The sequence below is a fragment of the Alexandromys fortis genome, unplaced genomic scaffold, assembly GCF_014885135.2.
Source record: "Alexandromys fortis isolate MF-2015 unplaced genomic scaffold, M_Fortis_MF-2015_v1.1 scaffold_41, whole genome shotgun sequence".
Taxonomy (NCBI): Eukaryota; Metazoa; Chordata; class Mammalia; order Rodentia; family Cricetidae; genus Alexandromys; species Alexandromys fortis.
This window is the reverse complement of record NW_026067923.1, coordinates 7,559,299-7,585,948: the sequence shown is the minus strand read 5'-3', so window position 1 is coordinate 7,585,948 and position 26,650 is coordinate 7,559,299. Positions and strand designations below refer to the sequence as shown.

Below are 26,650 nucleotides of genomic sequence, written 5' to 3'. Positions count from 1 at the left end.
ACCATAGCTAGTTATATGCTCTCTTTGAGAACAAGGCAGAACTTCTTATCCCTTTTCTTCTTAGTTTAATCCTAACTACATTTCCTATCAGACTTTTGCTCCCCTCCCAACTCTGTATTCTTGTGGGAACCTTCTGTTTTCTATCTACTCAGAATTAAAAGGAGAGGTCAATTTTTATAGATACTGAGCTAAAACTAACAAAAACCATTGCCAGTAAAATAGAGAAAATGTTCCTTAACTGTTCATTTCCACTTTGTATGGGCTTGTATAACTTTTGTGTCAACTTACAAAATGTTTCTGTTATCCAAAAGTTATCTAAAAAAAAAAAAAAAATACAATAGCTCGGAATTTATGTTAAATCATTTGTTCCTTCAATGCCCAGTCTTCACCTTCTCCAATGAAGTAACATTTATCACTTAGTTACGTGGGTTATATTTGACATTTCTCATTCTTTGGATACAGCAAGAATTCTGAAAAGGTCTCATTGCCGCCTTCGCATTCACACTGGCCTCAAGGAAAGGATGCGTTCAAAACATGAAGTGCTCACCTATCTTAGTCGCGCTGTAGATGTTCTCTATGGGAAACACAATTCCTAATCCGTACAGCAGGACTTTTGCCAGCGCCGGGATGAGCTGGGTGGTTGTCACTAAGATGTTTACACAGTTCGTCCTATGAGAACAGAGATGGAAGGAAGACTGTTGACAAATAAGTCTCCAAGACAAGCAAGCCCGAGCAACGCCCACTTGCCAGCCCATGCCCACGGGCGCCTCACCGGGAGTGGATGAGCGAGAGGGCCTTCAGGGCCAGGGTGAGCCAGGAGTCTGTGAGTGCCTCAATCTCAGCCCTCAGCTGGAGCCACGCTTCCCTCTTAGCGGGGCCGAGAAGACCTGAGGGGTAGAAGGCCGTGAAAACCACATGCTCACCCACGTGTCCGGGCAGATCCATAGGGAAGAAACATCTTACAGAGACCATCACTATCCTTAGCCGAACATTTTCAGATACCATTCAGTTGCAAATGTGTGCTGAGTTTGCAGGGACCCTCTGTCCTGACATTCCCAGCACCCCTTCTTCTGATGGACCATCTCCTGCCAGGGACTATGGGTAGAGCTGACTCTCCTTTTGGCTCTAGGGTGCGTGAGTGTCCTTGGTCAGGTCAGGAACAGTGACTCTATGGAATGACCTGTTCCCCTCCTCAGCTGAGGGAATGACTGGTGAATCAGAAGTCCTGTGAATATTAGGCATCATTTTGTCACCTCCTGGGAATGAGTGGCTGACCTAGGCCTGGCTCCTAGCCAGAGGAAGGCACCATGTCCTTTGAGTCATACACCTCGCGGTGTATTTGCTAAGTATTTTTCCTTAAACAACCAACCTCTCCACCCACACAGATAATCCCAATCAGAACCGAGCTAAAAGGCCCCCAGCTAAACAGTATTACCTATTATTTCCTTTAGACTCAAGCCACTTGGACTACTGTGAGCCATACTGCAAGGACTCAGGCTAACACACATAGTTCAGAGGGAGGAGTGTAAGTTAGAACCCATCTTGTATTGTGGACAAGGGTTTCTTGGAGAGGTCAAAGAGCTTCCCAAATGTCACCGCTGGTCAGAGTGTGGCACTAGGTAGCCAGGACAGCTGGCTCTAGTTTTATAATGGTCACCAAATTGTAGTAGATATTCATAAGTTAGATGAAACCATCCTTATTCTATTATACCCAACAGTGTGAGCCCCAGAAGGAGCGGCACTTGGCGGGTTTTATCTAGACTGTCTGACACCAGCCCACTGAGGGATCTCTCAGCCACGCACCTCCCACATTGTTTTTGTAGGTGTTGTAGATCTCTTTTACTCGTCTATAGCGGAAGGCCAGCTTTCGCATCCAGTCCACGCCGCCTCGGACACCAGTTGCTAGGCACAGATTAGCGCTGGTAGCTGCAGCAGGGAAGCCATCTGTCCCGAAGTTGTATGTGCTTCGTAGATGGAAGAAAAGCCCGGAGTTAATCAAACAGAGAATGCATCTTAATTAGCTGAGCAGTCAGACTCTTAACAGAGAAACAGTCAGTCTGTGTAGCAAGGCGCTCACCTCAGGTCCTGGCCGTTGTCATCCGACGACACATCATCTATATGAACTTGGTCACATTCCTAAAATGCAATTCAGATGGCGTGTGTTAAATTTGAAGGAGCACCTTTCTAAACACAAACAAGCAAAAGAGTTATTTTTTTTTTTTTAAAAAAAAACACCTTAATTGGCATGCTTTTCCACTGTGCCCATCAGTAGGTGGCAGCCTTGTTAAATTGACATTTTTAACCTATTCTGTAAGAAACAAGCAATGTCATCAAGGACTACCGTTACTCAGCTTTAGAAAACACATTGTTGTGTTTAGAAAGGAAAGTGATTGAGAACAATTGGCATGTGTGTTCCAGAAACCTCAGGTACCTACACACACCATACTGCCCAAAGCTTGATTCGCAGAGTGCCTGGCGTAACTGAAACCAGACATTCTGGTAAATGCAACATGCTAGAAAAATTAAACCCGATGCTAACTGCCAATGAAATTATGACCTCTGATTGCTGCTGAGCCACACACCAACACAGCCTGGGGCGAGTGCGCTGAGGAGCCGAGACAAGAAATCTGTTACTGGTTTACTATTTAGTTGAGAGATGTGAGTTTTATTCTCTCTCTCTCTCTCTCTCTCTCTCTCTCTCTCTCTCTCTCTCTCTCTCTCTCTGTGTGTGTGTGTGTGTGTGTACATTCGCACCCACATGCTCAGGATTTAAAAAGCGTGGAAGACTTCAAAACTACATAAAAATAATCAAGTCCGATGGTATGTTTTCCCAAACATTTGTCTTCTATTTTCACTGTTTTGCTAGATTACATATTCGCGGTACATACACAAGTGCTGGATTTATTAGCTTTTACAGAATAATGCTATTGTGAGCATACACGGCAATGCACTGCTTAGAACGTCCAGCAGTGATGGGCTGGAGCTCAGCTGCATAGGTCCCCAGTTTCTGCACCTGTTCACTTAGAAACAGCGAGTGAGCATCCTCCTCCTCGATACACAGCCCCCACGGTGACTGGGAAGAAGTGGCTCTCTGTCACCATGAATGATTTAGAAATAGAGACGGTGCCTAGTACAGAAACAAGTAATCCCGCACTTGGCTTGTTTTATACATTGGGTCACATCCCTGCCGTTTTACCCAGGCTCCATATAACCTGCTGGACCTTTGGATACTGATTCCCATTGGAGTTTTAGTTTAAAAATGTTATTAGAAGAGGGTTCTCCATACAGTGGCTCTGGCAGGTTTCAGACCGAGTTTACTACGTAAAATCTCGCGCCTCTCTGCCAGTCAGCAAATTCAGCTATACCACAAAAGCAACACGCATAGAGAATCATAGTAATAGAAGGTAGATTCTTCATGCTGCTGGCTCCTCTGGACAAATCCTCCCCTCCATGGGCTTGTGAGGAAGGCAGCTCGAGATAGGAGTGGAAAGAAATTCAAACCAGCTGTTTCTTTACAGAATGAAAAATGTGACCCACCCCCAACCTTTCCCCAAAGCGTCTTTTGCAGGCAGCCGGCTCCCAGCAAGAAGCAAGTTCCAAGAAGGAAAAGACTTTGACCTTGTAACCCTCCTCTGGCTCTCTTGAGGTCTTTGACCTCAGATAAGAAAAAAGGAAAAGTAGGGCTGAGAGCCCTTGTGTGCTGACTGTGAATTTCACATTTGCAAAATGGGTCACTCCTCAGAAAACAGCAGGCATGTTGCTTCTCAGCAGCAACAATTGAGTCTCAGTCGCGAAGGCGGAATAATTGTTTGTTCAACAACATAATTCTAGCTTTAAAAGGTTTCTAACACAGGGAAAGCAGTTTCAGAACCTTACCAAGTAGTGCAATTTTTATGTTGTTGTTTATTTTTAATTTTATTTTTTGGCATGTGTTTCGTGGAGGAAGGAAAACCTGCAATGGACTTCTCTCTTCTTGTGGAAGTCAGAAACTAGTGCTGAGTTAAAGTTGTGTAAAAAGGTGGGTGGGTGGGATTTAATTCAAGGAATCCAAACTGGCTGAGAGTTTCCTAGCTAAGTGGGAGGAGGTTGTTTAGAAAGCCGGCTGTGAGGGAGCTTGTCTTCAACTGATTTAGTTTTAAATTTCCACCCACTGAGAAGTGAGCTAACACAGTTGAGGACCCATTGTTGTCTTGGTTTTTTTCACTAGCAGTGTTTTCTTTCTCTTGTTAGCTGTTTTTAAAAATCATTGTTCCAGGCTGGACCCCCAAGTGAAGACTTGTTAAGTATCTTTTAGCTCTAATCAAAAGTCAACAGCTTCAAGCTTTTACCTGCGGCGTTGATTTTTCTCCAAGGTGACCTGGTTAAAACAAAGGCCCCTGTAACAATGGCTCTGTCATTAGCAGGGGAGTTTCCGTAGACTGATTTTAAGGGAAAGAGATTTTAAAACTCAAGAGTGCTTTTAAAGGGGCCCAGATAGCGCCTTTGAGAAAGAAAATGCCTATTATTGTTTAGTAAACAAGAGAAAAGTGTGTTAGTGCTTTAAGTACACAGAGTTCCTGAAAGGATCCCTTTACTTCTGAGACTGCACTTGTGAGTAACGAGTAGAGTTACAATTGCTCTGCATTCACTATCAAATATTTGATGGCTGGGACTGGGTATTATCATTCTTAAAGAGGTGGTGGGGGACCAAGTCCCCAGGGGCAGCTGCGGGTCACCAGAGGCCTCAGAGGGTCCCCTGGCGGGTGACCTGAGGCCTCAGCAGGAGACAGACAGATATGCCCTGCAGAGAGAATTTTGGTATAGAGTTGATTTAGTGGGTTCTGGAGGGGAAAGGGTAAAGGAAGGGGAAAAGGGGAGGAGAGAGGTAGAAGCTGCCTCTCTAGAAGAAGGGCAGAAATAAAGAAAGAGAGAAAGGGGAAGGGAGAGAGAGCTTGACAGGAGGTGGGACAGCTGAAGGGGGAGATTGGGAGTAGGAGGGGCCCATTTCCTAAAAGCACAGGGTACCCAGGTGACAGACCAGGCCAGCAGATCACAACACTGGGGGTGCATCTCAGTCATAGGGCATTTTCCTAGCATGTGTGATCCCTACCATCTCACACGCGCGTTCATGCTCGTACACACACACACACACACACACACAGAGAGAGAGAGAGAGAGAGAGAGAGAGAGAGAGAGAGAGAGAGAGAGAGAAAGAGAGAGAGGGAGAGAGAATAAAATAAAGTTTCAAAGACTATCAGAAACCTGGAGAACACTAAGAGGCTGCAAAACCCTTCACATGCCATGTGTTGGCTTGTCCTAAAGGGGTTTACTACCAAACTGGAACCCCCATCTTCATTTTATTTCCTGAAACTCAGTGTTCCCGAGGATAAACCTGTCTTTTCTCCATTTTCAGAAGCCACCCTGTCTTTTAGGGTCCTTGGAAGGAATATCAGAGATGCTCATATCATTTGGGTTTGCTGACTTTCTAATTTCCAAATTTGCTCTAAAGAACTAGATAATGGGGGTGGGGGAGGCCAGGGTTCCTTTTCAGAGCCCCTGGTCTCAAGCTGAATGAGCCCTGGTTCCAAGAAATGACATAAAGTTCAAAGCCACAAGGATTCTATAGATGTGAGAGACAAATAGAGAAGCTGAATCCATTTCCAGGTGCCAAAATCGGTCTTGAAAAACTCAGACTGGGTGCTCACTACAGAGAGCGGGGTGCACAGAATTCCACAGGGGAAATACGCTTTTATTGGCAAAGCATACCAAACAGGCTGACATGGGTCTTTGTAAAGGAGCTCTCAGAAAGCATGTGATGGGCTGTGAGCAGCTGGAACCGCAGGTGAACGCAAGACCTAGGGCAGCACTCACTTCCCGGAGCCACTGCACGAATGTGCAGCATTCGGGCTGGGCAGTGTGCAGGGACTCCCACTGTCTGTTCTAAGACTCAGTGACTGCAAGAGGGAGGGACACAGAGCTGGTGACCGCAAGGACTCCAGACAGGGTCTGTACTTCTGCCCAGCTGAGCACTTTAACAAGCTGGTGCTCACTCCTCCAGCCATTGTCTGTGAAGAACAGCTGCCTTCTGCTACTGCTTCTGATGCTGAAAACGTAACGGGGAGTGAAAGAAAAATCCTCATCCTGCGAACTAGCCTCTTGGTAGGGGAGCCACACAACAAGAGGACAGCCTGGGAGGGATGAAAGCTAAGGACACAGATAGCCAGCCCAGGGGATATGCAATGCCAGATGAATTCAGGGAAGAGCCTTGTGGGCAGAGGGAACAGTAAGTTCAAAAGCCATGAGGCAGAAGAATGAACCCAGAGAACCACTGGGCATGGAGGTCGTGGAGGTCACAGCAAACAGCCCTGCTAGGGAAGCAGCGGACAGTCCTGTTTTCAACGCACTTACCGTGCAGCAGGAAAAGGTCTGATCTAACTTCACAAAGACAGACTGATTGATTCTACCTGTGGTAAATGCAACGGCAGCTCTGGAGTCCAAATGAATCCCCTGCTGCCCAGGCTGCAGAGGTCTGAGGAACTGATGTTGGCAAGGAATAGCACGGGCCATCATTTGCCTTTGTCAGTCTTGCACCTGCAGTGATCTAATATGCAGATAAACGGTGGTGTTCTAGGAAGGATGTCTTGAACTGTGGTAACAGGACAAGACAACTTTCAGGGTCTTAGACTGCTTGCCAGACACGTTCCTTCTAACAACACCGGGGTAGGCCGAGAGGAGGGCAGTTTGGGGGGCAAGCCTTTATTTTCTTTCTCAAAAATTACAGATGGCATTCAGTGACATAGGCTCTAGGGACTAAGCCAGCAGCACAGATAGGCAAGAGAGAAGACTGGTAAATCCACCCCATTTCTTTGGATCCCCAAATCTACACAGCATTGATGTAGAGTCGGAAAAAGATCATATGTGAGGGGGGAAAATGTTATTTATGTTAAGGACTTTTATGTCAGAAACACTGCATAAGAAAAAACCAAGCTGATAGCAGGATATAGAATTATAACATTAAAAGCACTTTAGAATTCATTTTTATTGTGTGTATGATGAATGTGTACGGATGCAGGCATGTGCGTGCCACAGCACATGCGCAGAGGTCAGAGGGCAACTTGTTGGAGTCAGTTCTCTCCTTCCATCGAATGGGCCTCAGGGACACCAGGCTGGGCAGCAACTGTCTTTACCTGCTGACATAGTTAGTTTGCCAGCCCATAACTAACATTTTAATTGACCAGTCACATATGGATCCAAATAGCACAAAAACCCCGAGGAAGAATAGGGGTCGGTACAAAGCTATGATTGCTAAAAAAAAAAAAAAAAAAAAAAAAAAAAAAAAAAAAAAACGAGTAATAACTACATTTAAACACCGCTGAAGCATAGCCACTTCCTATCCTTGGGTCGGCCCCTCCCTTTCCAGAAGTGCTGAAGCGCCATCCCTTGACCAAGCCTCTGCCTCCATAGCTCATTACCAAAGGCTCTGCCTTGACATGTTTGTACTTCGTAGATACCACCATCCCAATAGAAGATCCAATATCTGCAGGCTGATCGCCCAAATGGAAAAAAAAAACCAACAACAACAACAAAACTAAAAATCCAAAATGTCCCACAATCTTAAACTTTCTGAACCAAGAGGCCACACGTGGGAAATTCTACACTTCTCAGGCAATGGGTCCAAAGTCGCAACCCAGACAAAATACTGTGTAACACTGTCTTTGGGCTAAGTTTAACAGGTGCACATGAAATCTTAGTAAATTTTCTGTTTAAACTTGGGTCACATTTCCAAGTTATCTCACTAAATATACACAAGGATTCCATAATTTTAAAAACAATTTTAAAATTCCCAAATGCTTTGGGATCCAAACATTTTGGATAAGGGTTGCTTGGCTTCCATTTCTTGTAGAATTCTTGTAAAGGCAGGAAGGTTGTTTACTTGAGTTTGTGGGAGAAAGTTCAAGAGCCCTTAGTGTTCTAATCTAATCTGTAGATGAGAAATAAAGACTCTGAGAAGGTCCGAGTACTAAGACTTCAAATGGCTCCATCTTTCCAGGCTCCCCAAGTTTAGGGGACAGAGACATTGGCCCACCACTGTCAGCTGGGACCAGGGTTCTTTGTGGTTTGTCGCTTGGAGCTTAGGCTGGGATGTGTTTCCTCTACTGCCTGAAACAAATAGGCCAAAGGCGTGTGCCTGTGTTTGTTTCTTCCAGTCTAGAGCTTGGACGTGCAGCCTTGATCATCCAGTGCTAGCTCCAACCCTTTATGTCAATATCAGGTCCTTAAATGACAGACATGCGGGAGGGCTGTGGTCCTGAGGGAGACTCATTCACACATAGTTACTAGGTCTTTACCGGGAGACAAAGCTCATCCAGAGCATGGGTGTATGCGGTGAGGGTGTGGTTTTGGTATGTCACATTGACACCAGCACACTGTGTGTGGGAACAATATGAAGTAAGGAGCACGGGCTAAGCCACCATCTCAATAGCAGCTCACTAGGTGTGGGGATGGCCCCATGAGCTCTTAAGGAATCGGACAGGCTTTTGTCATGTCTTTCAGATAAACACTAACAGTCAGCAACCCGAAGCTCTCTTCCCACCACTCTCCTTCACTGTGATTCGCTGGGGACTCAGAGAGATGAAATAAGCAAGCCGCAGGCATTGCTGGCCCTCGGCTTGCAGCCCTCCAATGCTTGCAGAACCAGGCTGTAAAATGCTCACACGGATGGCTGGGGATGCAGCCAACACACCAGGCAGCAGAACACAGCTCGGGTGCGGGTAGCTGGCAGAAAGCCACGTGGGTTAGAAACTCATGGTCATCGGCAGACGGGCTTTTGCTTTTAGGACTTTGCTGCACTGTTTTTCTGCCTTTTTGGTCTCTTCTGTCTTATTCTTGGCATGGCATCTCCAGCTGACCTTTTTCTGATCCGTCATCATCTCTGGGTGTCTAGGGGTGGGCCACAGCCTTGTTCTTTTGGATCCAGCCCCGGGAATAACTCAGATTTTGTACAGGGCCCCTTATGCAAAATATTAACTTATGGCAGAATTTTTCTGCAAATATTTACTCTGCTTTGATACTGTAGTGGTTGTTCTTTCCCCCCAAGCCTTCTGCTTATACCATAATTATGTAAAAATACACCGCACGATTCAAGCTAGTTTAGGAAAATTAATAAAGGGAATTAAGATAGTTACAATGGGCCTCATTCTCAGTGCCAAGCAGATGGACGTCACGGGCAGCATACTGATGCTCTCTACCTCTGAACATGAACCTGGAAACACAAACTTGGAGTAAATCTGAAGCCCTTGAATAAACAGAGGCTTAAAGATGCTGAAGGAGTTACTAAAGGAAACAACATGGGATTGCTAGAAGCACATCTTCAGAGACGTCGGGTCACCCTGCCCACATTCTTAGGACCCCAGTTGCATTTGTCACCGTTCCAAATTTACCATGAGAAAACAGACGATTCTCCTGCCGTCTAACTGTTTCAATACCTTCCTATCCAGCGTGAGAATGGAAGATGTCATGGGATGGCTAGCAATTGTTACTGCCTCTTTTAAAGAAAATATTCATTTTACTTTTATGTTTGGGAATTTTGCCTGCATGTATGTATGGGCACCATGAGTGTGCCTGGTGTCCGTAAAGGTCAGAAGAGGGCATCAGATCCCTGAACTAAAATTACAGGTGGCGGTGAGCTGCCATGTAGATGCTCGAATTAAACTAGCAGCCTCTACAAGGGCAGCAAACATTCATAGCTGCTGAGTCATCTCTGTAAGCCCACATGTCACTATGTCTTGACACCAGCAATACCTACTGAGACCAGCTGGGCATGGCCAAGGCTGAGAAAACAACCCTGGGCTCCTGTGTTCTCCCTACTCTTCCATCAGACAATTACACTCATAGATAGGAACTCCCTATAGAACAATATGGACACTTGCTCAGGACCTTTGACATCTCTAAGTTGCTAAAAAGCAGTCCTCATGTTTCTTAGAATGAAATTCCGTATGCTACATAGTACAGTACATTAGAGACGAGCTTACACCAATAGTCATCACGCTGATTTTCACAAATAATCAGTAGTACTTAACCCTAAAAACAACCAATCAACCCACCCCAGAAAAGAAGACCTCTGTGAATCTGCTCAGGCCATCTACATAGAAATGCTGCATCATACAATAGCCTTTCAGAGTGATCAGTGCGTTTTCAGCAAGGGATTGTTCCACGGGTGACTTTGGGCAATAACTTCTGATTCCGTGGATATTCTGATAGCTTCATTGGAAGACCAAGGTAGAATGTGTACCCCAGATATCAACTCTCACCAGAACCTCTATAATTCAGAAAGTCTAAGGAAAGAAAAAGGTGGTCCCAAAACAAGCCTACAGTTGGAAAAGGTGAAGAACCCTGCTTCTTATTAGCTCCTGACTAGATTTGCTTTGTAAGTCTAGCCCCTCTGGTTGAGCACCTACACTCTAGAATTTAATTTACAGGAACCAACTTCTAACTTGCCCACTCTTGTCTGTGAAAAGGAGTGTGCCCAGTTGAGTAATGTATTTATCGTTACTAATTCTGTCCCAGAGGCTTTCCAGACATGTGCCCAAGGCCTTAGCACATTCAAAAGACACAAAAAACATGAAGGGCTACCTGTTCTTCCCTGACTTGGTGCCACAGAACCAGCCCAATGTCTGGAGACATGGAAGACATCCAAAGTCCCTTCACATTGGCACTGGCTGGTAGGACCTATCTGTCATCTCTCTGGGCACACCAGTGATAGTCATAGCTTCTTGAAGTCCCTCTGCAAAGCTTCCTTGTACGTGACCTACAGCTAAGGGAGTAGTGATGAAGAACAGGGCACTTTTGAAACTCACCTCCATGTTTTGAGAATTTAGGGACATGCAAGTTACAGAATTAACACAAACCCAGAAAAAAGATCTTTAAATTCCTACGCTAAATGATCCACCCAGTGTTCCACGGGCCTCAATGCATATTTTAAATCAACATTTTAATATCAGTTATCAGTTTTGATAGGGATAGGATGACACAATTATACAAGTCAGTGAGAAAACAAGTGACTTCAAATCTCAGACACTGAAACCAGCCACTGCAATGGCCACCCCTGCGCTTGTAGAAAGAGACCCATTTCATTTGCGTGGTTTCTCACTTTGAAAACAGCCTTTGCTTTATACTTGTGCCCGCTGTATCCTTTGGGGCTTACCTAAGTGTGATGGAATACTGCTCCAGCTCTGTTTACACTAGGAGGAAGACCTAGATTCTTGTATTAGAAACCCAAGGTTTGATTGCTAGCAGTTTTAACAAAGGTAAGCTGCTTGCTAGTTTGTTCTGAATCTGTTTATACCAACAGCCATAGACTACATAGAGATTAAGGTTTTTACTGAAAGTGCCTACAGATGGCATGTTAAGGCAAAAGATAGGTTGAAGCATTTCATCTGTATGCTGGGCATGGGATGTACCTGGGACAGATATTTATGATCATTAAAATATCTCCAAACTGCCAGCACAGCTAAGCTTATTAATAACTAGAAAATGGAAAAACATCTCAAATTTTTAATATTTTTGTATTAATCACTTAAAAGTATGCTAATTAAAATAGGATGCAAATTTAATAATATTTCAGCATGTGGCTTTCCAAGTCACAGAGGGATCACATGACGACCGTGACTTTTTAGAGGCATAGTCTTACTAAACACATGTGAGTCTTTCTTGGTTTGGACTTCCTTCCCACCATGAATACTTCCTTCGCCACATGATTATATTAAATCTATCTGTCTTTATCCACACTCCTCACCTTAGGGTGAAAAGTCCTGCTCAATATAAGCCAGAGAGAACTGAAAATAAACATTTGAGACAAAGTGGGCTTATTTAAACTGTTTTCATGCTATGTCTCTAATGGTAATGGATTAATCTAATTGACAGTTATGATACAGCTACATTTGATCTAATGATATCAATGCTTAAATCTTTTTTTCCTTCAAAGCTCAATGAATGTTTACTGTTTGGCACAAGACACATCTTTTATTCATTTGAGGGGACTTTGCACATGCTAAGTTTGTGTTCTGCATCTGGGCTATGCACCCTTGCAGATTTACTCTGTTGTGTCCAACAGCACACGGTATTTCAGGGTGTTTTGCCTACAGCACTGATGTTGTGGGTAAAGGCTGATAACCTTCTACAACTTATTTATTATTCAATTAACATAAGAGGCTGTAGCATTTTACAACACAGGGCGGTGAGTTAGCGTTTGAGTCGATTTCAAATTATAGTATGTAATTTTATCATTCATTATAGCATGCACTCTACATTGTATTATGTAATTTAAAGCGTGATGATGAAAGACCAAGATAAAGTAAAGAATAATTATTATCCACAACATTACGACAAGGGGACTCAGTGCACATTTAATGCAAACACCCCTGCTGAATGCCAGCCCACGGGCGCTCTTCAGGCCAGCCTTTGATTTACTGCAGAACCGATTTGTCGATTTGCAATGGGCTTGCCCATCACTTTTGCACACATAATTCGTCACTGGCAGCAGACAGTGTTCTTTGTAACTCCCGTTTCCTTCTTTCAGATCTATTTTCCCTGCTGAGAGTACGCGCTGGAGAAGAATTTTTCACAGTGACATGAACTCAAGGCTTGCTGTGAATAATCACCTTCTCATAAGAACCGTTCTTTCCACGGCAGCCGGGCTGGCAGAGGCTGGAAAAACACCCCGGCCAGGGGACCTTTCATCCCTTTCTGTAGTCACTTTCTTTTTACCCCTGTTGCCACCTGAGGAAAATGAGCCCCATATGAATTTATATGAAGTGTTTAACAGGACACTTTAATGGACACAGAACGTTTTTGCTTTGTTTATGTACATTAAACAATAAGCTGAACACTATGAAAGGTGGCATTTAAAAAAGTATTCTTTTTCCCTATAGCAGATCTACTGCCACATGCAGGTTGTAGTTTTTCATTATTTATGGCTGTAGATTCTCCTCGAACTGAAAACCTCAAGTCAGTACAATTGTTAAACAAATAATCTTATGTAATTTTTTTTTCTTTTTGGGCAGGGTTAAACTTTGAAGTCTGAAAGTTGAAAAGAGGGTGGTTTATCAACTTCAGCTAGGTTATTCAGCCAGAGAATCTTACAGAGGTAAGAAGTACTCAATTGCATCTAAAGGACTGCGTTGCTCAAAATAGACAGGCTCTCGGGGTACCTACAAGTATTCCTAAACCAGCGTTCTCTGCCATGGAATGATTACTGACTCCAGAAAGACAAACACACAGAACCGGACATCGGCCCTTGAAAGGGGAGGAAGGTTCCCTGGGAGTTGCAGGAAGGGTCCCGTCATCACCTCCCATCAGCGGACCCTGAGGGGAGGGAGGCCCTCTGAGGGCTTTCTCATAAAATATCTGCTCTTCCAAGTGCCAGCGGGCTTGGAGACCCACTACCCCACGCCAGTCTTCCTGGGCCTTGTGTTAGAAGATACGGTCTTTAGATGACGGTAACAGATTCCACTACTTTAGGGCTTCACCAGAGCTGCCTCACCAGGACGAGGAGCCCCACGGGCTTCAAATCATTGACAGCCTGAAAGGAAAACTGAGGAGATTCTGGTTCATACTCATTCCCCACCATCTACAAAGACCCTTCTCCAGAATTAGAGCCACAGATATGCTTGGGTGTTTATGTTATTAGGGAAAATACTGTATTATGTTGACATAATAAAAAGCATGACTTTTTTTCATGCATAGTCTTTATTGATTTCATTGAACTATATATTTTTTTCTCCCCCCCTCCCTTTCTTTCCCCTCCCGTCCAACCCTCTCCCATTGTCTCCATGCTTCCAATTTATTTAGGAGATCTTGTCTTTTTCTACTTCTCAGGTAGATTAGATCATATATGTTTCTCTTAGGGTCCTGTTTGTTGTCTAGGTTCTCTGGGATTGTGAATTATAGGCTGGTTTTTCTTTGCTTTATGACTAAAAGCCACTTATGAGTGAGTACTATGTAAACCATGCCAGTAGTACTGGAGTTCACATGGGACACATTCTGAATTCTCTTATTTATTTTCTGCATGCTATTAGTTCATCCCATCCAGAATCACACACAAACAAGTAACATGTTACTCTTGGTGGTCCAGCTGTATAGACATAGAGAATGGCTAAGGAGAACTGGTACAGTGCTTACTGCTATGGTTTTCTGTCAGAGAATGTGCTAAAATACTTGCATAATCCCTCTTTGGACCCAGTCTGTGCTGCAACTTCACGTTGTTTGTGGAACACTGATAGAAGAGGGTCTTCTATCTATCTGTTGCTTTCATTGGTTAACTGATAAAGAAAACTGCTTGGCTTGATAGGTCAGAACATAAGTAGGCGGGGAAGACAGAACAGGAGTGTGGGAGAAAGAAAGCAGAGTCAGGCAGACCCCATGAAGCTCTGGCCTAAGATGGACGTAGGCTAGAATCTTTTCCGGTAAGCCACCACCTTGTGATGCTACACAGATTTATTAGAAATGGGTTAATTGAGATGTGAGAGTTAGCCAAGAAGAGGCTAGATAAATGGGCCAGGCAGTGTTTAAATGAATACAATTTGTGTGTTGTTATTTCGGGTGTAAAGCTAGCTGTGCGGGAGCCAGGCAGGACGAAAAGCAGGCCTGCTCCCCTATTACTACAGAACACCATTTTGGGGGTGGAGGAAGCAATGTACTATATTTCTGCTTTTGTTTCACTCCATTGGTGTGGCAGAAACATTTAATTAAAAATGCTCAGAGTATTCCAACACAGCCAGACCTTTGTGGCCCTTCTACCGAAGCTTCCCAGTAAAATCTCGTCCCTCCTGTGCAGTCAGGAGTCAGGAATGACACACCCTTGCCTGTCACTTCCAGTCCCCTTCTTCGACAATGACAGGCTCGTCCACATCTTGTTAAGATGCTTTCTTTCTCAGTTTTCTTTCCTTCAGGCTACTCCTCAGCTAGGCTTTGATAGGCCTCTTTCTGAGAGTCCAACGTCACCTGGGTAATACACCCTTTGCCCAACAGTCATTGTCAAGCACCTGCTATGGGCGAGACCCTGTCCTGTGTTCTTTCTCGTCTTCCTAAAACTCTGCATTTAACAGACAATAATGAGTCATCTCTAGATAACTTTGGAGCGCCCTACCATGTAATACCTGTAGAATAACACCCCATTTTTCCTATGTGATTTCTTAACATTGGCCAAGCACATGGATAAGACTGAAAATACCTCCCAGGTGGTCTGACTGGCAAGGTGGCAGCGGTAGGAAAGCAGACCCAGTCAAAGCTAACTGGTAATGTTACTGTATGGCACCATCAGGATATAAAAGTCTGTGAAATAAAATTACTGTCTGGTTGTAAAATATTATAAACCCTCGCAGACAACTCATGGGAAATGTAGAAAAGAAGCCTACTCCTCTTCCTATGTCAGCAGCGACCACTGGCAAGCATCTCTCATTAGGCTGCCCCCCCCACTCATTCACTCCTTGACCCCCAATTGTTTGTGGTTGTTAGAAAGCTTACATTCTCAGGGGACATGGGCAAGCAAGCAGGTAAATTTCGATGAAGATGGATTTTCCCCTTCTTTCAATAATATGTGACAATACCTATAATATCAACTAATCATCTGTTACTCTGTGTGTGTGGGGGGGGGAGTGGTTGCCCAGCACAGGAGACTGAACCCGAGGCCTCATATGGACTAGGCAAATGATCTATCACTGACTTATCATGATGATTTCTATCACTGTTTTTTTTTTTTTTTTTTTTTGAGACATGCTTCTTTAGTAGCCCAGGCTGGCCTAGAACTCTTAAGTCCCTTGTCTCTCCATCCTGAGTGCTGGGGTCATAGGGTGTCCACCATGCCCAGTCTGTATCTTTTGAATTGCTGTGTAACATCCCATTTCGTGCATGTTCTGTGTTTCTTTTAGCTAAGCAATGGCTGGCAGCATAGCAAACAAGTTGATTCTTCTTAATTCGGAGTATTAAAAATAGCGCTTGGATCACTTGGCTTAAAGGCTGAAGTTGATGATGACAGCCGTGCACATGCCTAGATATGTGACATCCATCCATCTCCTGTCTTTCATAGATATTTCTAGCTGCTAACAACCACCCAGCTGTCTGACTCTGCTCACTGTACACCTGGCTCGCAACACTTATTTCTTAAGCCCGCTCCTTTCAGCGTTGCTTCTTCCCGCTAACCTGAGTGGTATGCAGTTTCCTGTTCCTCTCATCTTTTCTAAGCACACACAGAGGCCGTATGTGTACCCTCAGCTCCAATCCTCACCACATTACAAACCCCTCAAGAGTAGATTGTCTTCATCTGTTTTCTCCTTACTCCTAAGGGCAGTGCCACAGAATTGATTTCTTACTTCAACCTTGATAAAACTTTAAAATCATCCCTGATGTTTTGAAAAGTCCATCTTGACAGTTTCCAGAAGGCCATGGCTACTTTACGAGGGGGCTTCTGCTTAAAGCTTTGTGACTGGGGATATGATTGAAGTATGAGCTATCCATCTTAATTCCTATGATGGAAATAATTTCTCTTACATTACAATGGTTTCTGTTTCATGAAGCCTTGGCATGCTCTTCATACACGCTAATTCATTGTCTTCAATAATTGCTTTCCAAACTCCTTTTACTTTTTGTTTAAAGAAACACTTCACCTTCACGTTCAGTAACACTGTACCAACAGAGGCATACACTCTGAAAGGGAGGGTGCCTTAGACATACGTTCCCTTTACCTTTGTGAAAGGCGGCCCCTCCGAAGGCAACGCTTGGTCAGTTATGTCCAAAGAGGCATGGGCCGTTGACCAAAGAACACTGCTCCAAAGCAGCAGCCTCTCCCTGGGCCCCAGCCCTCCACCTGCTTACAGAAGAGTAGCTGAGACTGTGCGGGGAGAATTGAGGACTGAGAAAGCCCTGTTGGAGACACTGCTGGAATACTGAGTGGGGCCCACATAGAGGCTCCATTGTAGCCACACTGAAATGGGAGAAGCCCCCAGGGACACGGCTCAAATACATTTGTGGGAAGTTGGAGTTACAGGCCTTCTCTTGTGCTATTCAATATTAAGGAAGAAAAAGGAGCAAGCGAGAGAGAGAGAGAGAGAGAGAGAGAGAGAGAGAGAGAGAGAGAGAGACAGAGAGAGAGAGACAGAGAGACAGAGACAGAGAATATGCCTGAATTCCTTCCTCTATTACTGCACTCCCTAGGGTGGCGGTGGAGTTCACTCTGGTTTTCCAAGGGGCCTGAGCTCCTCTCAGACTGATGGAGACTCAGCGCCTGTCACAATCAAAGGTCTAAACCAGAACCTGGAGTTAGGGAATACTCAACAGAACAACTTGGCAGACTTTTGAAACACACTGACCTTTCATTAGTATTTTCACTAATGAGAAAAACTGACCCTCAGTGCAGCGATTTCACTAAAGAAAACGCCATCTTATGTGTCAGGAACAGTCAGAACTCTCGTCTTCAGGAGTACTGCCGTGTGGCAGGTGCCCAGTCATGAGTGCGGAACCCACACCCTGTCCCTGCTGCTCTCTGGGGGTTTGCCAGTGTGAAGGTGGCACAGAGGATAGGGGGGCCGCAGCTGCATCTACCTCTCTAAGCAGTCTCTCTGTCCTCAGTTTTTGACCCTACTTCTGTGGCCCCACACGATGGAATCACAAGCATGGCACAGTAGAACTAGACCCTCACTGACAAGCTAGTTACAGTCTCATAGACTAACTGATCCTTATGAGTGGCCAATCGATTACTATGTTATTTGAGTTCCCAAATCAGAAACTTTCTGAATATACTCAGATTCTGTGTTGCCAAACTAGCATCATAGGCAGGTACCCCCCGAGAGAACTATCCTTTCTCCTCCACCGTGTCATCTCTGTGACACTGCAAACAATGTTATGGGTGACGCTTCCTGCCTGGTGCCCTCTGCTGAGTTTAAGATCTTTTCATCACACTGCTTGCTAATGTTGGGAGCGCCTTGCATAACCAAATCTTTCGGCTTGGATGCAGGATCTTCCTTCCAAGGCTAGCCGGTTCTCCTGGGTTCTCTGTGTCATTGCTCAGCCAGGCTAGGAGTTAGGACTCTTACCTACTGGGTGTCATGTACCTACAAATGCTACAGCTGATTTCCAAACAGCTCTCTAAGCTGCCATATTTTCTCCTCCCCCTGGGGTAACTCTAGTGATCTCCCACTTAGACTACTGATCCTGCTGACGATGTAATTCACCTTCGTAGTCATGAAAAGTTCTGGAACATTTTTTTTAACCCTTAGCTCACATGAAATCTGCTTTTCAAAAGCCTTGTTCAGAACCTTCTCCTTTTTTTCCACCCTCTAACCTCCTAGGGATCCTGTGGGCTCTGCACCCTCTCAAACTCTGCTCCTCGAAGCCAAGGCATCATGCTGTATCACTCTCTAGTGAGGTCACTGCTCCAACCCTCTCACCTAGGCTGGAGTCCACAAGCTCCCATACACATACATGCGTCCACCACTTTCTTCACCAAATCTGAGAGTATCCCTTTACCCTCTGCCTCTACCCAGCCTCTGGGCTCCTCTAGGCTAGGCATGGCACAGTAGTGCGTGTGTTCCTGTGTTCTCTGTGCCCAACTCTCAAAATGGTGTTCATTAAAAGTGGCGGTTAATGTTGATTGTTAGTTTGACAGGATTGAAGATCACCAAGGAGGCAAACTCCTTTTTGGAGGGGTAGATCTAGACAGGATTTCTCTATGTAGCCCTAGATGTTCTAGAACTTGTTCTGTAGACCAGGCTGGCCTTGAACTCAGAGAGATATCTGCCTGCCTCTGCCTCCTGAGCACTGGGATTAAAGGTGTGTGCCACAATTGCTTGGCAAAGGAAATAAACTTCTAAGCAGAAGTGTGGAAGAGCTTCCAGCCTGGGTAATTGATGTGAAAATGCCTACTACCCACATATGTGTGCAAACATTCCATGGACTGGCATTCTGGACTGAATACAGAGAAGCAACTAAACACCAGCATTCATTTCCCTTTGCTTCCTGATGGCAGCGTAATGTGACCAGTTACCCCAAGTTCCTGTGCTGTACCCTTCCTGCAAAGGTGAACTATATTCTCAACTGTGAGCAGAAGTAAAAGCCCCTCCCTTCAGTGGCTTCCGTCAGGTATTTTGTCCCAACAATGGGAAAAGCAGCGAGTACACAGTGTTTCTGTGACTCTGCATAACAGATGCACTTTACTTCCTGGATGTCCAGCTAATATGCAGAACAGAGCCAACACCGGTCAGAGTGAGGTAACTCTTTATCAGTTATACAGAAGCTCCTAAAATAATGGTTTTCCATATTCAACAATAGGAATATGTATGTGTCTGTCTACTGAGCTGTTTCCAGTAAATCCAAAACAGAAACAAGGTTGCTTAGAAACAAGAGTGACTGAGGTTTGTAGATTTGAAAGATGGAGCAAGCCTTGTTTTCAAAGCCAAGTAGGAGGGAGCACCATCTGGGGACTGGGGCTCCTTGGCACACCGAGAGGCCATTCAGTCACTTCAGATTACACTAAAGACCATGAGCGAGGTTCTGAGATACAGTAGGTTTGACCACAAGTTTGGTGCAAACCTATTTGAAAAAGAAACCTGGGGTTCCATGTCAGCTTTTCCTTTACTTAAAACTAACAGGTCTGGGGCAAATTCATCCCACTTCAATCATCCCCATATATAAAAACTGCGGATACTGCAAAGTTTAAATTCATAGTTTTGATGGAGAATCAAGGTCAAGGCACTCCTTGGGGTCCGATGCCTTCCCTCCTGCCTATGCTATTGATAGCTCCAGCCAATCAGCCCCCTGCACCTGCCGTCCTGGAGCTACATCTGCAGGGAAGGCTCTGTGACTGATGAAGTGACTTCATCTACCACAAGGCTCTTCTCCCTGCGCTAATACCACCAGCAAGTTCCACCAGGCGCCCTTTGAGACAGGTTTTCTGTAACATGTAACAGAAAGTGTGCCAGTCCCAAACAAAGAAACACACCCTTTCCCATGAAGACAAGATCTTCAGTTACAGTTGTGGTTTACTGCTAGCAGTCCACCGACCACCTCATGCAAGGTGATGGGAGAATAGACATGTGGGTGGAGCAAGAGGACTCAGGGGGTGCCTAGAATAAGTGGTACTTGCAGACTAACCACTGACACTGGTTCTGGTATAGCTGGTAAGGCTTCATTACAACTGTATGTGATATTGGGGGGGGATAGCAAAGCAGTATGGCTTATACCTCTCATTTCAAACCCCTTTAATAATGTCTGTTTCTTCCTCTTAGCCTTAACAGTGCTTAGCCCTGTGTTCTTCATGCGAAAAAAGGAGGCAATAACAGCACCACCTATTTAGGGTTTCCTGTGTGTCAAGGTCTAGTGTATGCGCTGTGCAGGTATTAATTCACACAGCACTCACATGGACCCTAAGAAGTGTATCATTATCCAGTCTGATAGGTGGGAAGATGAGGTATAGGATGGCCTCATAAGTGAGTAAGTTCAAGCTATTTACCACTGAAACTATAAGACAAACCACAGGTTTCTGAGTAGGGTCTTTGAGTACAAGGGAGAACAGTCATGATTATGTTCAATATTACCATAGGAAATATTGCAGTCTCAGGGGGATGGAGTCTACAAAAGTTGGAGTCTACAAAAGAATGGATGAATAAGTTTACGGCATGTTGTATGTGTGTGTGGAAATAGCTAATGAATTCTATTAATTTGTACCACTAATGTGTTATTAATAAAAATATTAACTACAGGAAGTAAAATTTAAAAAGCAAGCAATCTGTCATTCCACTATCCAGAAATAAACTAGTTATTAATACAAATTATTTATCTCTCATATTTTAATGAATAAAGCCCTTTTATCTTATTTTTATATTTATACCTTTTGATTTTAAATCCTAAACTAGCACCATGGTGGTTATCATTCGACATCATACTTCTTCCTACATAAATTATGTTTTGACAGTAAGATTTTGTGATATGACTTTTAAAAGAGCAATTTCAAAGTTTAAGATTCTGGATGATGTTAATTGTTTTTAAGATCGTGACGAATTTTCATTTGCTTTTAAAGTTTAACTTTTCAGATTATAGGGAGCGGTGCTGGGCTGCAGGCACAGTTAAACTATAGAGCACTTTCCTGACATGCTTGACACTTTGAGTTCCTGGTACGGCACACACACTATTAGTCCTCACTGCAAACCAGTTTGAAGATACTTGGAAGAAAAGAGGGGGAAAAAGAGAGCCTTCTATGTAATGAATCTTGCGTAAATAGCTTAGAGTTCAAGTTGACAGTCAATAGTCTCTGACCTCAAGGGATTTCCTACCGGGTCAGAGAAGGACACAGAAATAGGAATCATAGAATGGCATAGTAAGAGTTTCTGTAGCAAGAAAGACTCCCTCTTACCTTTGCTGAATTCTGCCTTCAGCTGTACCTGTGGGGACGTAACTGACCCTTCCCTAAGGTCAGTCCCGGGGCTTGTGCTTATGGACATACTCCCCTGTTTGTTTGCTATAGCCTGTATGTTTTCCTTTCTCCTGAATCATTCCCACAAAGACTCAAGTGCTCCTAACTACCTTCTACTTAAAACCTAGTTTGGAGGATGGAGAGATGGCTCAGTGGGTAAAAACACTTGGCACATACTTGTGAGAATTAGAGGGTGATCCTCAGCACCCAGGTAGATGCTGGGCAATGTCCTGGGCAGGATGGTTCACCTCTAATCCAAGCACATGGGCAGGATGGTTCACCTCTAATCCAAGCACATGAGAGGCAAAGGAAGGACCAACCCTGGAGGGTTTGCAGTCTGGCTACATAGACTAGCTAAATTGATGAGTCAGAGACCCTGCCTTAATATACAACAAAGAGAATGGTGGAGGACGAAGCTTGTCGTCAACTTCTGGCTTCCACATTCATGTGCACACATATGTAGGTATGCACCAACACGCAAAACACACAAACATTCAAAATAAAAGCAAAACAAGAAAACCCCTATGCAGCTATCTCTTGATGCATCTTGTTTCCATGCCTTGCAGGTCAGTCACTGAACTGGTGTTGACCAGCCCCAGCAAGCAGCCAACATCTGAGTCACAGCAGGACCACTCCGTACATCTTACACCCCAGAGAGCACCTGACACCAGCAGCCAACATCCCAGTCACAGCCAGGACCATTCTGTGTTCACCTATAGCCCAGGCAGCATGGGACATAAGAACACCCTCCCTTGAAAGTTCTCGAATCCTGATTCCAAAGGTCTTTTGATGCCGTACGCTCCTGCCTGCCTCACCGGCTATTCCTTTCAGTTTTCTTTGGAGCTCCTGTTTCTCACTGGCAGGGTGCCTAAGACTCAGTCTTTGACACCTTTCTCAATTTACACTTTTCCCCCCTATGGGACATACCACCTGGTCCACATGACTTTTATAATTTCCCAAATTATACCTTCAGATTTGCCTCTCTTTGCTGAGAGTCTCTCTGCCATCTCTGACATGAGTACCGACTAGGTAGATAAATTTCCACAGAAAGCATGACTGCACACCAGCGCCGCCCCCCCCTCACACCATCCCGACCTAGTCTTCCTCTTCCTCAGCTACAGCCCCATACTACTAAGACTCGAGTTAAAAAAACAAAACAAAACAAACAGCCCAGCACCTCCCACCAGAACCTCCACTCAGATGCACTATAAATCTCCCGATTCCCCACTGAGTCCGTACTGTGAGGGCCTCAGCCCTGCTATACCATCCCCTTTGACTGCAAGTGTTTCTAATTGGTTCCACTGAACTCTCCCTTTATTCCTCATTTGATAGGAATTCGAATTCCTCTCTCTCTCTCTCTCTCTCTCTCTCTCTCTCTCTCTCTCTCTCTCAATATGATGTTATTCTATCAAATCCATGTTTAACGTTGCCAGTGGCTTCCCAGTGCAACAGTAAAACACTGCGCCACAATCTCTGTAAAGCCCTTGTGGACTGTGCCTGTCTGTCCCAGCCGTGTGGCTGTCTTGCCTCCTTTCTGTCCTAAGGCCACTGCGCTTGCCATTCTCCTCTCAGAATGTTTTCTCACCTGACCATTGCAACTGTTTGTCCATTCACACCCTGGGTCTCCAACCCCCACCCCATACAAAGGTTACCACCCTGCCCTCTCCCTCCATCTCACTCCCCCTCTCCAGTACAGGGGCTGGAACCTATGGACTCACACACGCTAGGCAAGCTTTCTGCATCTTTAGGCTATAAGAAACATCTCTATGTAAACCACTGTTCATGCCGATGCTTAATTTCTTTTTATAAACATCATATTATCGAAGTATTTGAATATAGCATTAGATTTCTATTTTAAATTTGAGGCAAAATAAAGATAGTAATCTTACCAGAAATTATGAATAAATAATAACAAGAAAATAATGCTTGGCACTGGTAGTGCATGCCTTCAATCCCAGCACTTGGGTAATAGAGGCAGGTGGATCTTTGTGAGTTTGAGCTCAGCCTAGTCTAGAAAGAAAGTTCCAGGACAGCCAAGGCTACACAAAGAAACCTCGTCTTGAAAAATAAAACAAAACAAAAAGAACAATTATATTTTAGTTAGAATAATGGATTACATAAAATCTTCCTGCTGCCCATTCGTTGTAAACCATGGAAAACAAATTCAATACAAGTCATCGTGTTAACACTGGTTTGTTGATTACAAAGCACATCCGCCCCTAAACTGAGAGGGTTTGTGTTACTCTTAACTAGAGACATGGACCAGACCAATCAGTCTCGCTGGGGAAGGAAACAAGAACCAGCACTTCATTCTAAGACAACACACACAAATTCAGTCTAACAGACTTTAATAATCAACATGTACGAGACGATCATGAAGGATGGTACCAGGGTTAAAGTAATGTTGTTCCTTACATTAACCTGCAGACCCCGAGTCAATGTCCAGAGATGAAAAGGACAAGTTGTGTGTACATGTTTGTGTGCAAGGCAGTGGGGCATTGAATGTGGGGTGTATCAATGGACCGGCGCACACACTTTCCTACAGTGACTTGGGACTCACGGGAATGACTAAACACAGAAACTAGCTTGGCTCTCTTTATATACCTGCCTCATAGGCAACAAGAAGCCCTTTTCTCTGGCTGCTAAAAACCAAGGCTCCCAGCATCCACAAGGCTGGTTGCTGGGCACCAGAGCTTCTATTTATAGGGGGAAAAAGTACTTTCTAGGTGAATCATATTTCTCAAACTTAAAAAATCAACTTCTGAATTTAGTGTTTCATGTTTTTGGAGGCACATGCTAGGCCCATACAGTACGCATCATTTGAAATCATTCAACACTGGCATGACTGACATAAAAATAAAAAGATAAAATAAAAATAAGAAATAAATAAAACGATAAAAATAAATGTTTAAATAAGATATATTAAGATAACTGCTACCTAACCTGGGTTTTAGAATAATAAAACTTACACTGCATTTAAAGGCTGAGTTAAACCAACATGCACACATATTTCTTTACAAGACAAATCTTCTTCGTCTCTTCTGGTGTTACTAGACACTGCCCACCAGTTCCTCACATGGGCCTTTGATTTGTCAAACCCAGAACTACTGAGGTCAGAGCCTCTCTTCTTTCTTTTATTTAAAAATGAGGATGACAGCAAGGGCTATAAGTATAGGTATTAAAAAACAAAAACAAATAAACCAGACTCTAGACAAATTGACCTAGACAAGAGTCAGAGTATTTGTGCTCGGTGTGTGTAGAGCAGGAATGTGATAGATGGATTATCACATCTGTCTTAGATAGGTTTCTACTACTGCTATAAACACCATGTCCAAAAGTAACGTGGAAGGAGGAAGGGTTCATTTCTCATAACTTACACCTTTCAGGTCACACTCTATCACTGAGGGAAGTCATGACAGGAACTCAAAGCAGAAACTGAAGCAGAGACCATGGAGGAATGCTGCTTCTTGGCTTGCTCTCCATGGCCCCTTACAACCCAGGACCACCTGCCCAGGGATGGCACCACCTCCAGTGAGCTGGGCTCTCATATGTCAGTCATAAACCAGAAAATGTCTCACAGACTTGCCCGTGGGCCAGTCTCCTAAAGTTATGTACCCTCTTCTTCCATAACTCGGGCTTAAGTCAGGTTGACAAAAATTCCAACCAGGGCACCCAACTAAACAAGGCACTAGGCAACTTGATGGATGAATGGCAATGAACTCATGTGCTGTCTCCACAGACATGGGGGAGGGTTTCCATATCCTCCCAGCCTTCATCTCTCCATGGGCAACACATGAAGACAGTTTCTGCCTAATCCTAAAGACCACCACATACGAGCGTGACAGCCACCACGACAGCGAACGCTAGACAACACTAAGAGAAAGCGCCAGACAAACTGAATGCCTTGTTTCGATTTAGACATAAGCATCTGTGCCAAATATTTCCTTTTCAGTATGGAAAGCTCCAGTAGGGGAACCCGCGGGGCGTGGCTTAGACACCAATGTTACTACTGCTGTCACTGTTTGCACATGGCTTTTGAGTACAAACCCAAGAGAAATTTTTTTTTCTCTATTCAGTTAGAAAGTCATCCATGCTAAAGAAGCTGGAAAACAGTCTGGTTCCACAGTGTCATAAAAAAAAAAAAAAAAAAAAAAAAAAAAAACTCCATATAAGCGTCATTGGATAGCAAGTGGGGGCTTTCTGTAAAGTGATATGTGGGGTGTCTGTCAGGGTAGGAAGCAGGGAGTCAGAGGTATGCTTTGTAACTAATATTTCAGCCTGTCTCCACCGGGGAAATTATTGCATCCCATGATAGTTATGTCTCCCTATCTTTCTTGTTCTTCAACACATCAGACCATTTTAATGACACAGAGGAGCAAGTTTTTTTTCCTTTTAAATTTACTTTCCAGATGCATCAGTGGGATTAATGTGAATTCTGATATTTTAAATCAAAAAGCCACCGAGGTGGCAAGACTTTAGAGACTAAATAGTGTTATTATCTACTTTACTTTTCAGAGTTCATGCTGACATTTATGAACTCTTTTAAAAGTAGTACCTTAAATCTTTAAAATCATACCCTTGGAGGCACTGTGTATATGTTTTGATGGTATATCACTGGAAGTCCCCACATTTTGGCCTACCAAGCAAACATGAGCTAAACAGAATGTGCAGAGGGGCAGCTGTCAAAGGCTAAGATCTTAGAAGGAAGCAAAGGCAGATGCCACTAACCAGATTCCAGGTATGATACTCCGTGCCCAACAAGGGATTGTCAAACTCCTCCAACTGTCTTGTGTCCCAGAGGGTCAAAAGCTAAACCCTATAGTCTAAGCATATTGAAATGTCCGTGTCGTTTGCCATCACACTCTGGAACGGGTGTGTGAAAGCAGACATTGCCCATTTACTGCTGCCTGAGAAGATAATTTTGGTTTTCTTAAGAGTGTCGGCCAGGGAATATTTTTTACTCTTTATAGTCAAAGAAACTTGTGTTTCCAGTGACCAGTACCAGGCTTGTTGAATTAAAAAACTTATAAAAGTTAAGGCTGCAAGAGTGTAAGAACCAATTTATTTAAAAATGCCACACAAATCTAGAGAAAATAATTTCCAGAGACAGGCAAAATGAATATTTCACGGCTCCTTTTGTGGTTACATTTATGCTGTTCTCGAATAAAATGATGTAAAAGCTACTTGTATCAGGTCTGGGGCCTAAAAATA

General features: G+C 44.1%; 1 protein-coding gene across 7 annotated transcripts in view; it reads right to left on the bottom strand.

The window, feature by feature from the left end:
* Window positions 1–26,650, bottom strand: part of Eya1 (EYA transcriptional coactivator and phosphatase 1) — a 144,911-nt gene that overhangs the window by 14,403 nt on the left and 103,858 nt on the right. For all 7 annotated transcript variants that reach the window (XM_050142145.1, XM_050142141.1, XM_050142140.1 and 4 more), the window contains 4 exons: window positions 2,078–2,136; window positions 1,804–1,964; window positions 773–887; window positions 548–669 (listed from right to left, as the gene is read on the bottom strand). In XM_050142145.1, coding sequence (XP_049998102.1) covers window positions 548–669; window positions 773–887; window positions 1,804–1,964; window positions 2,078–2,136 — 457 coding nt within the window. The remainder of the gene's footprint in view (window positions 1–547; window positions 670–772; window positions 888–1,803; window positions 1,965–2,077; window positions 2,137–26,650) is intronic.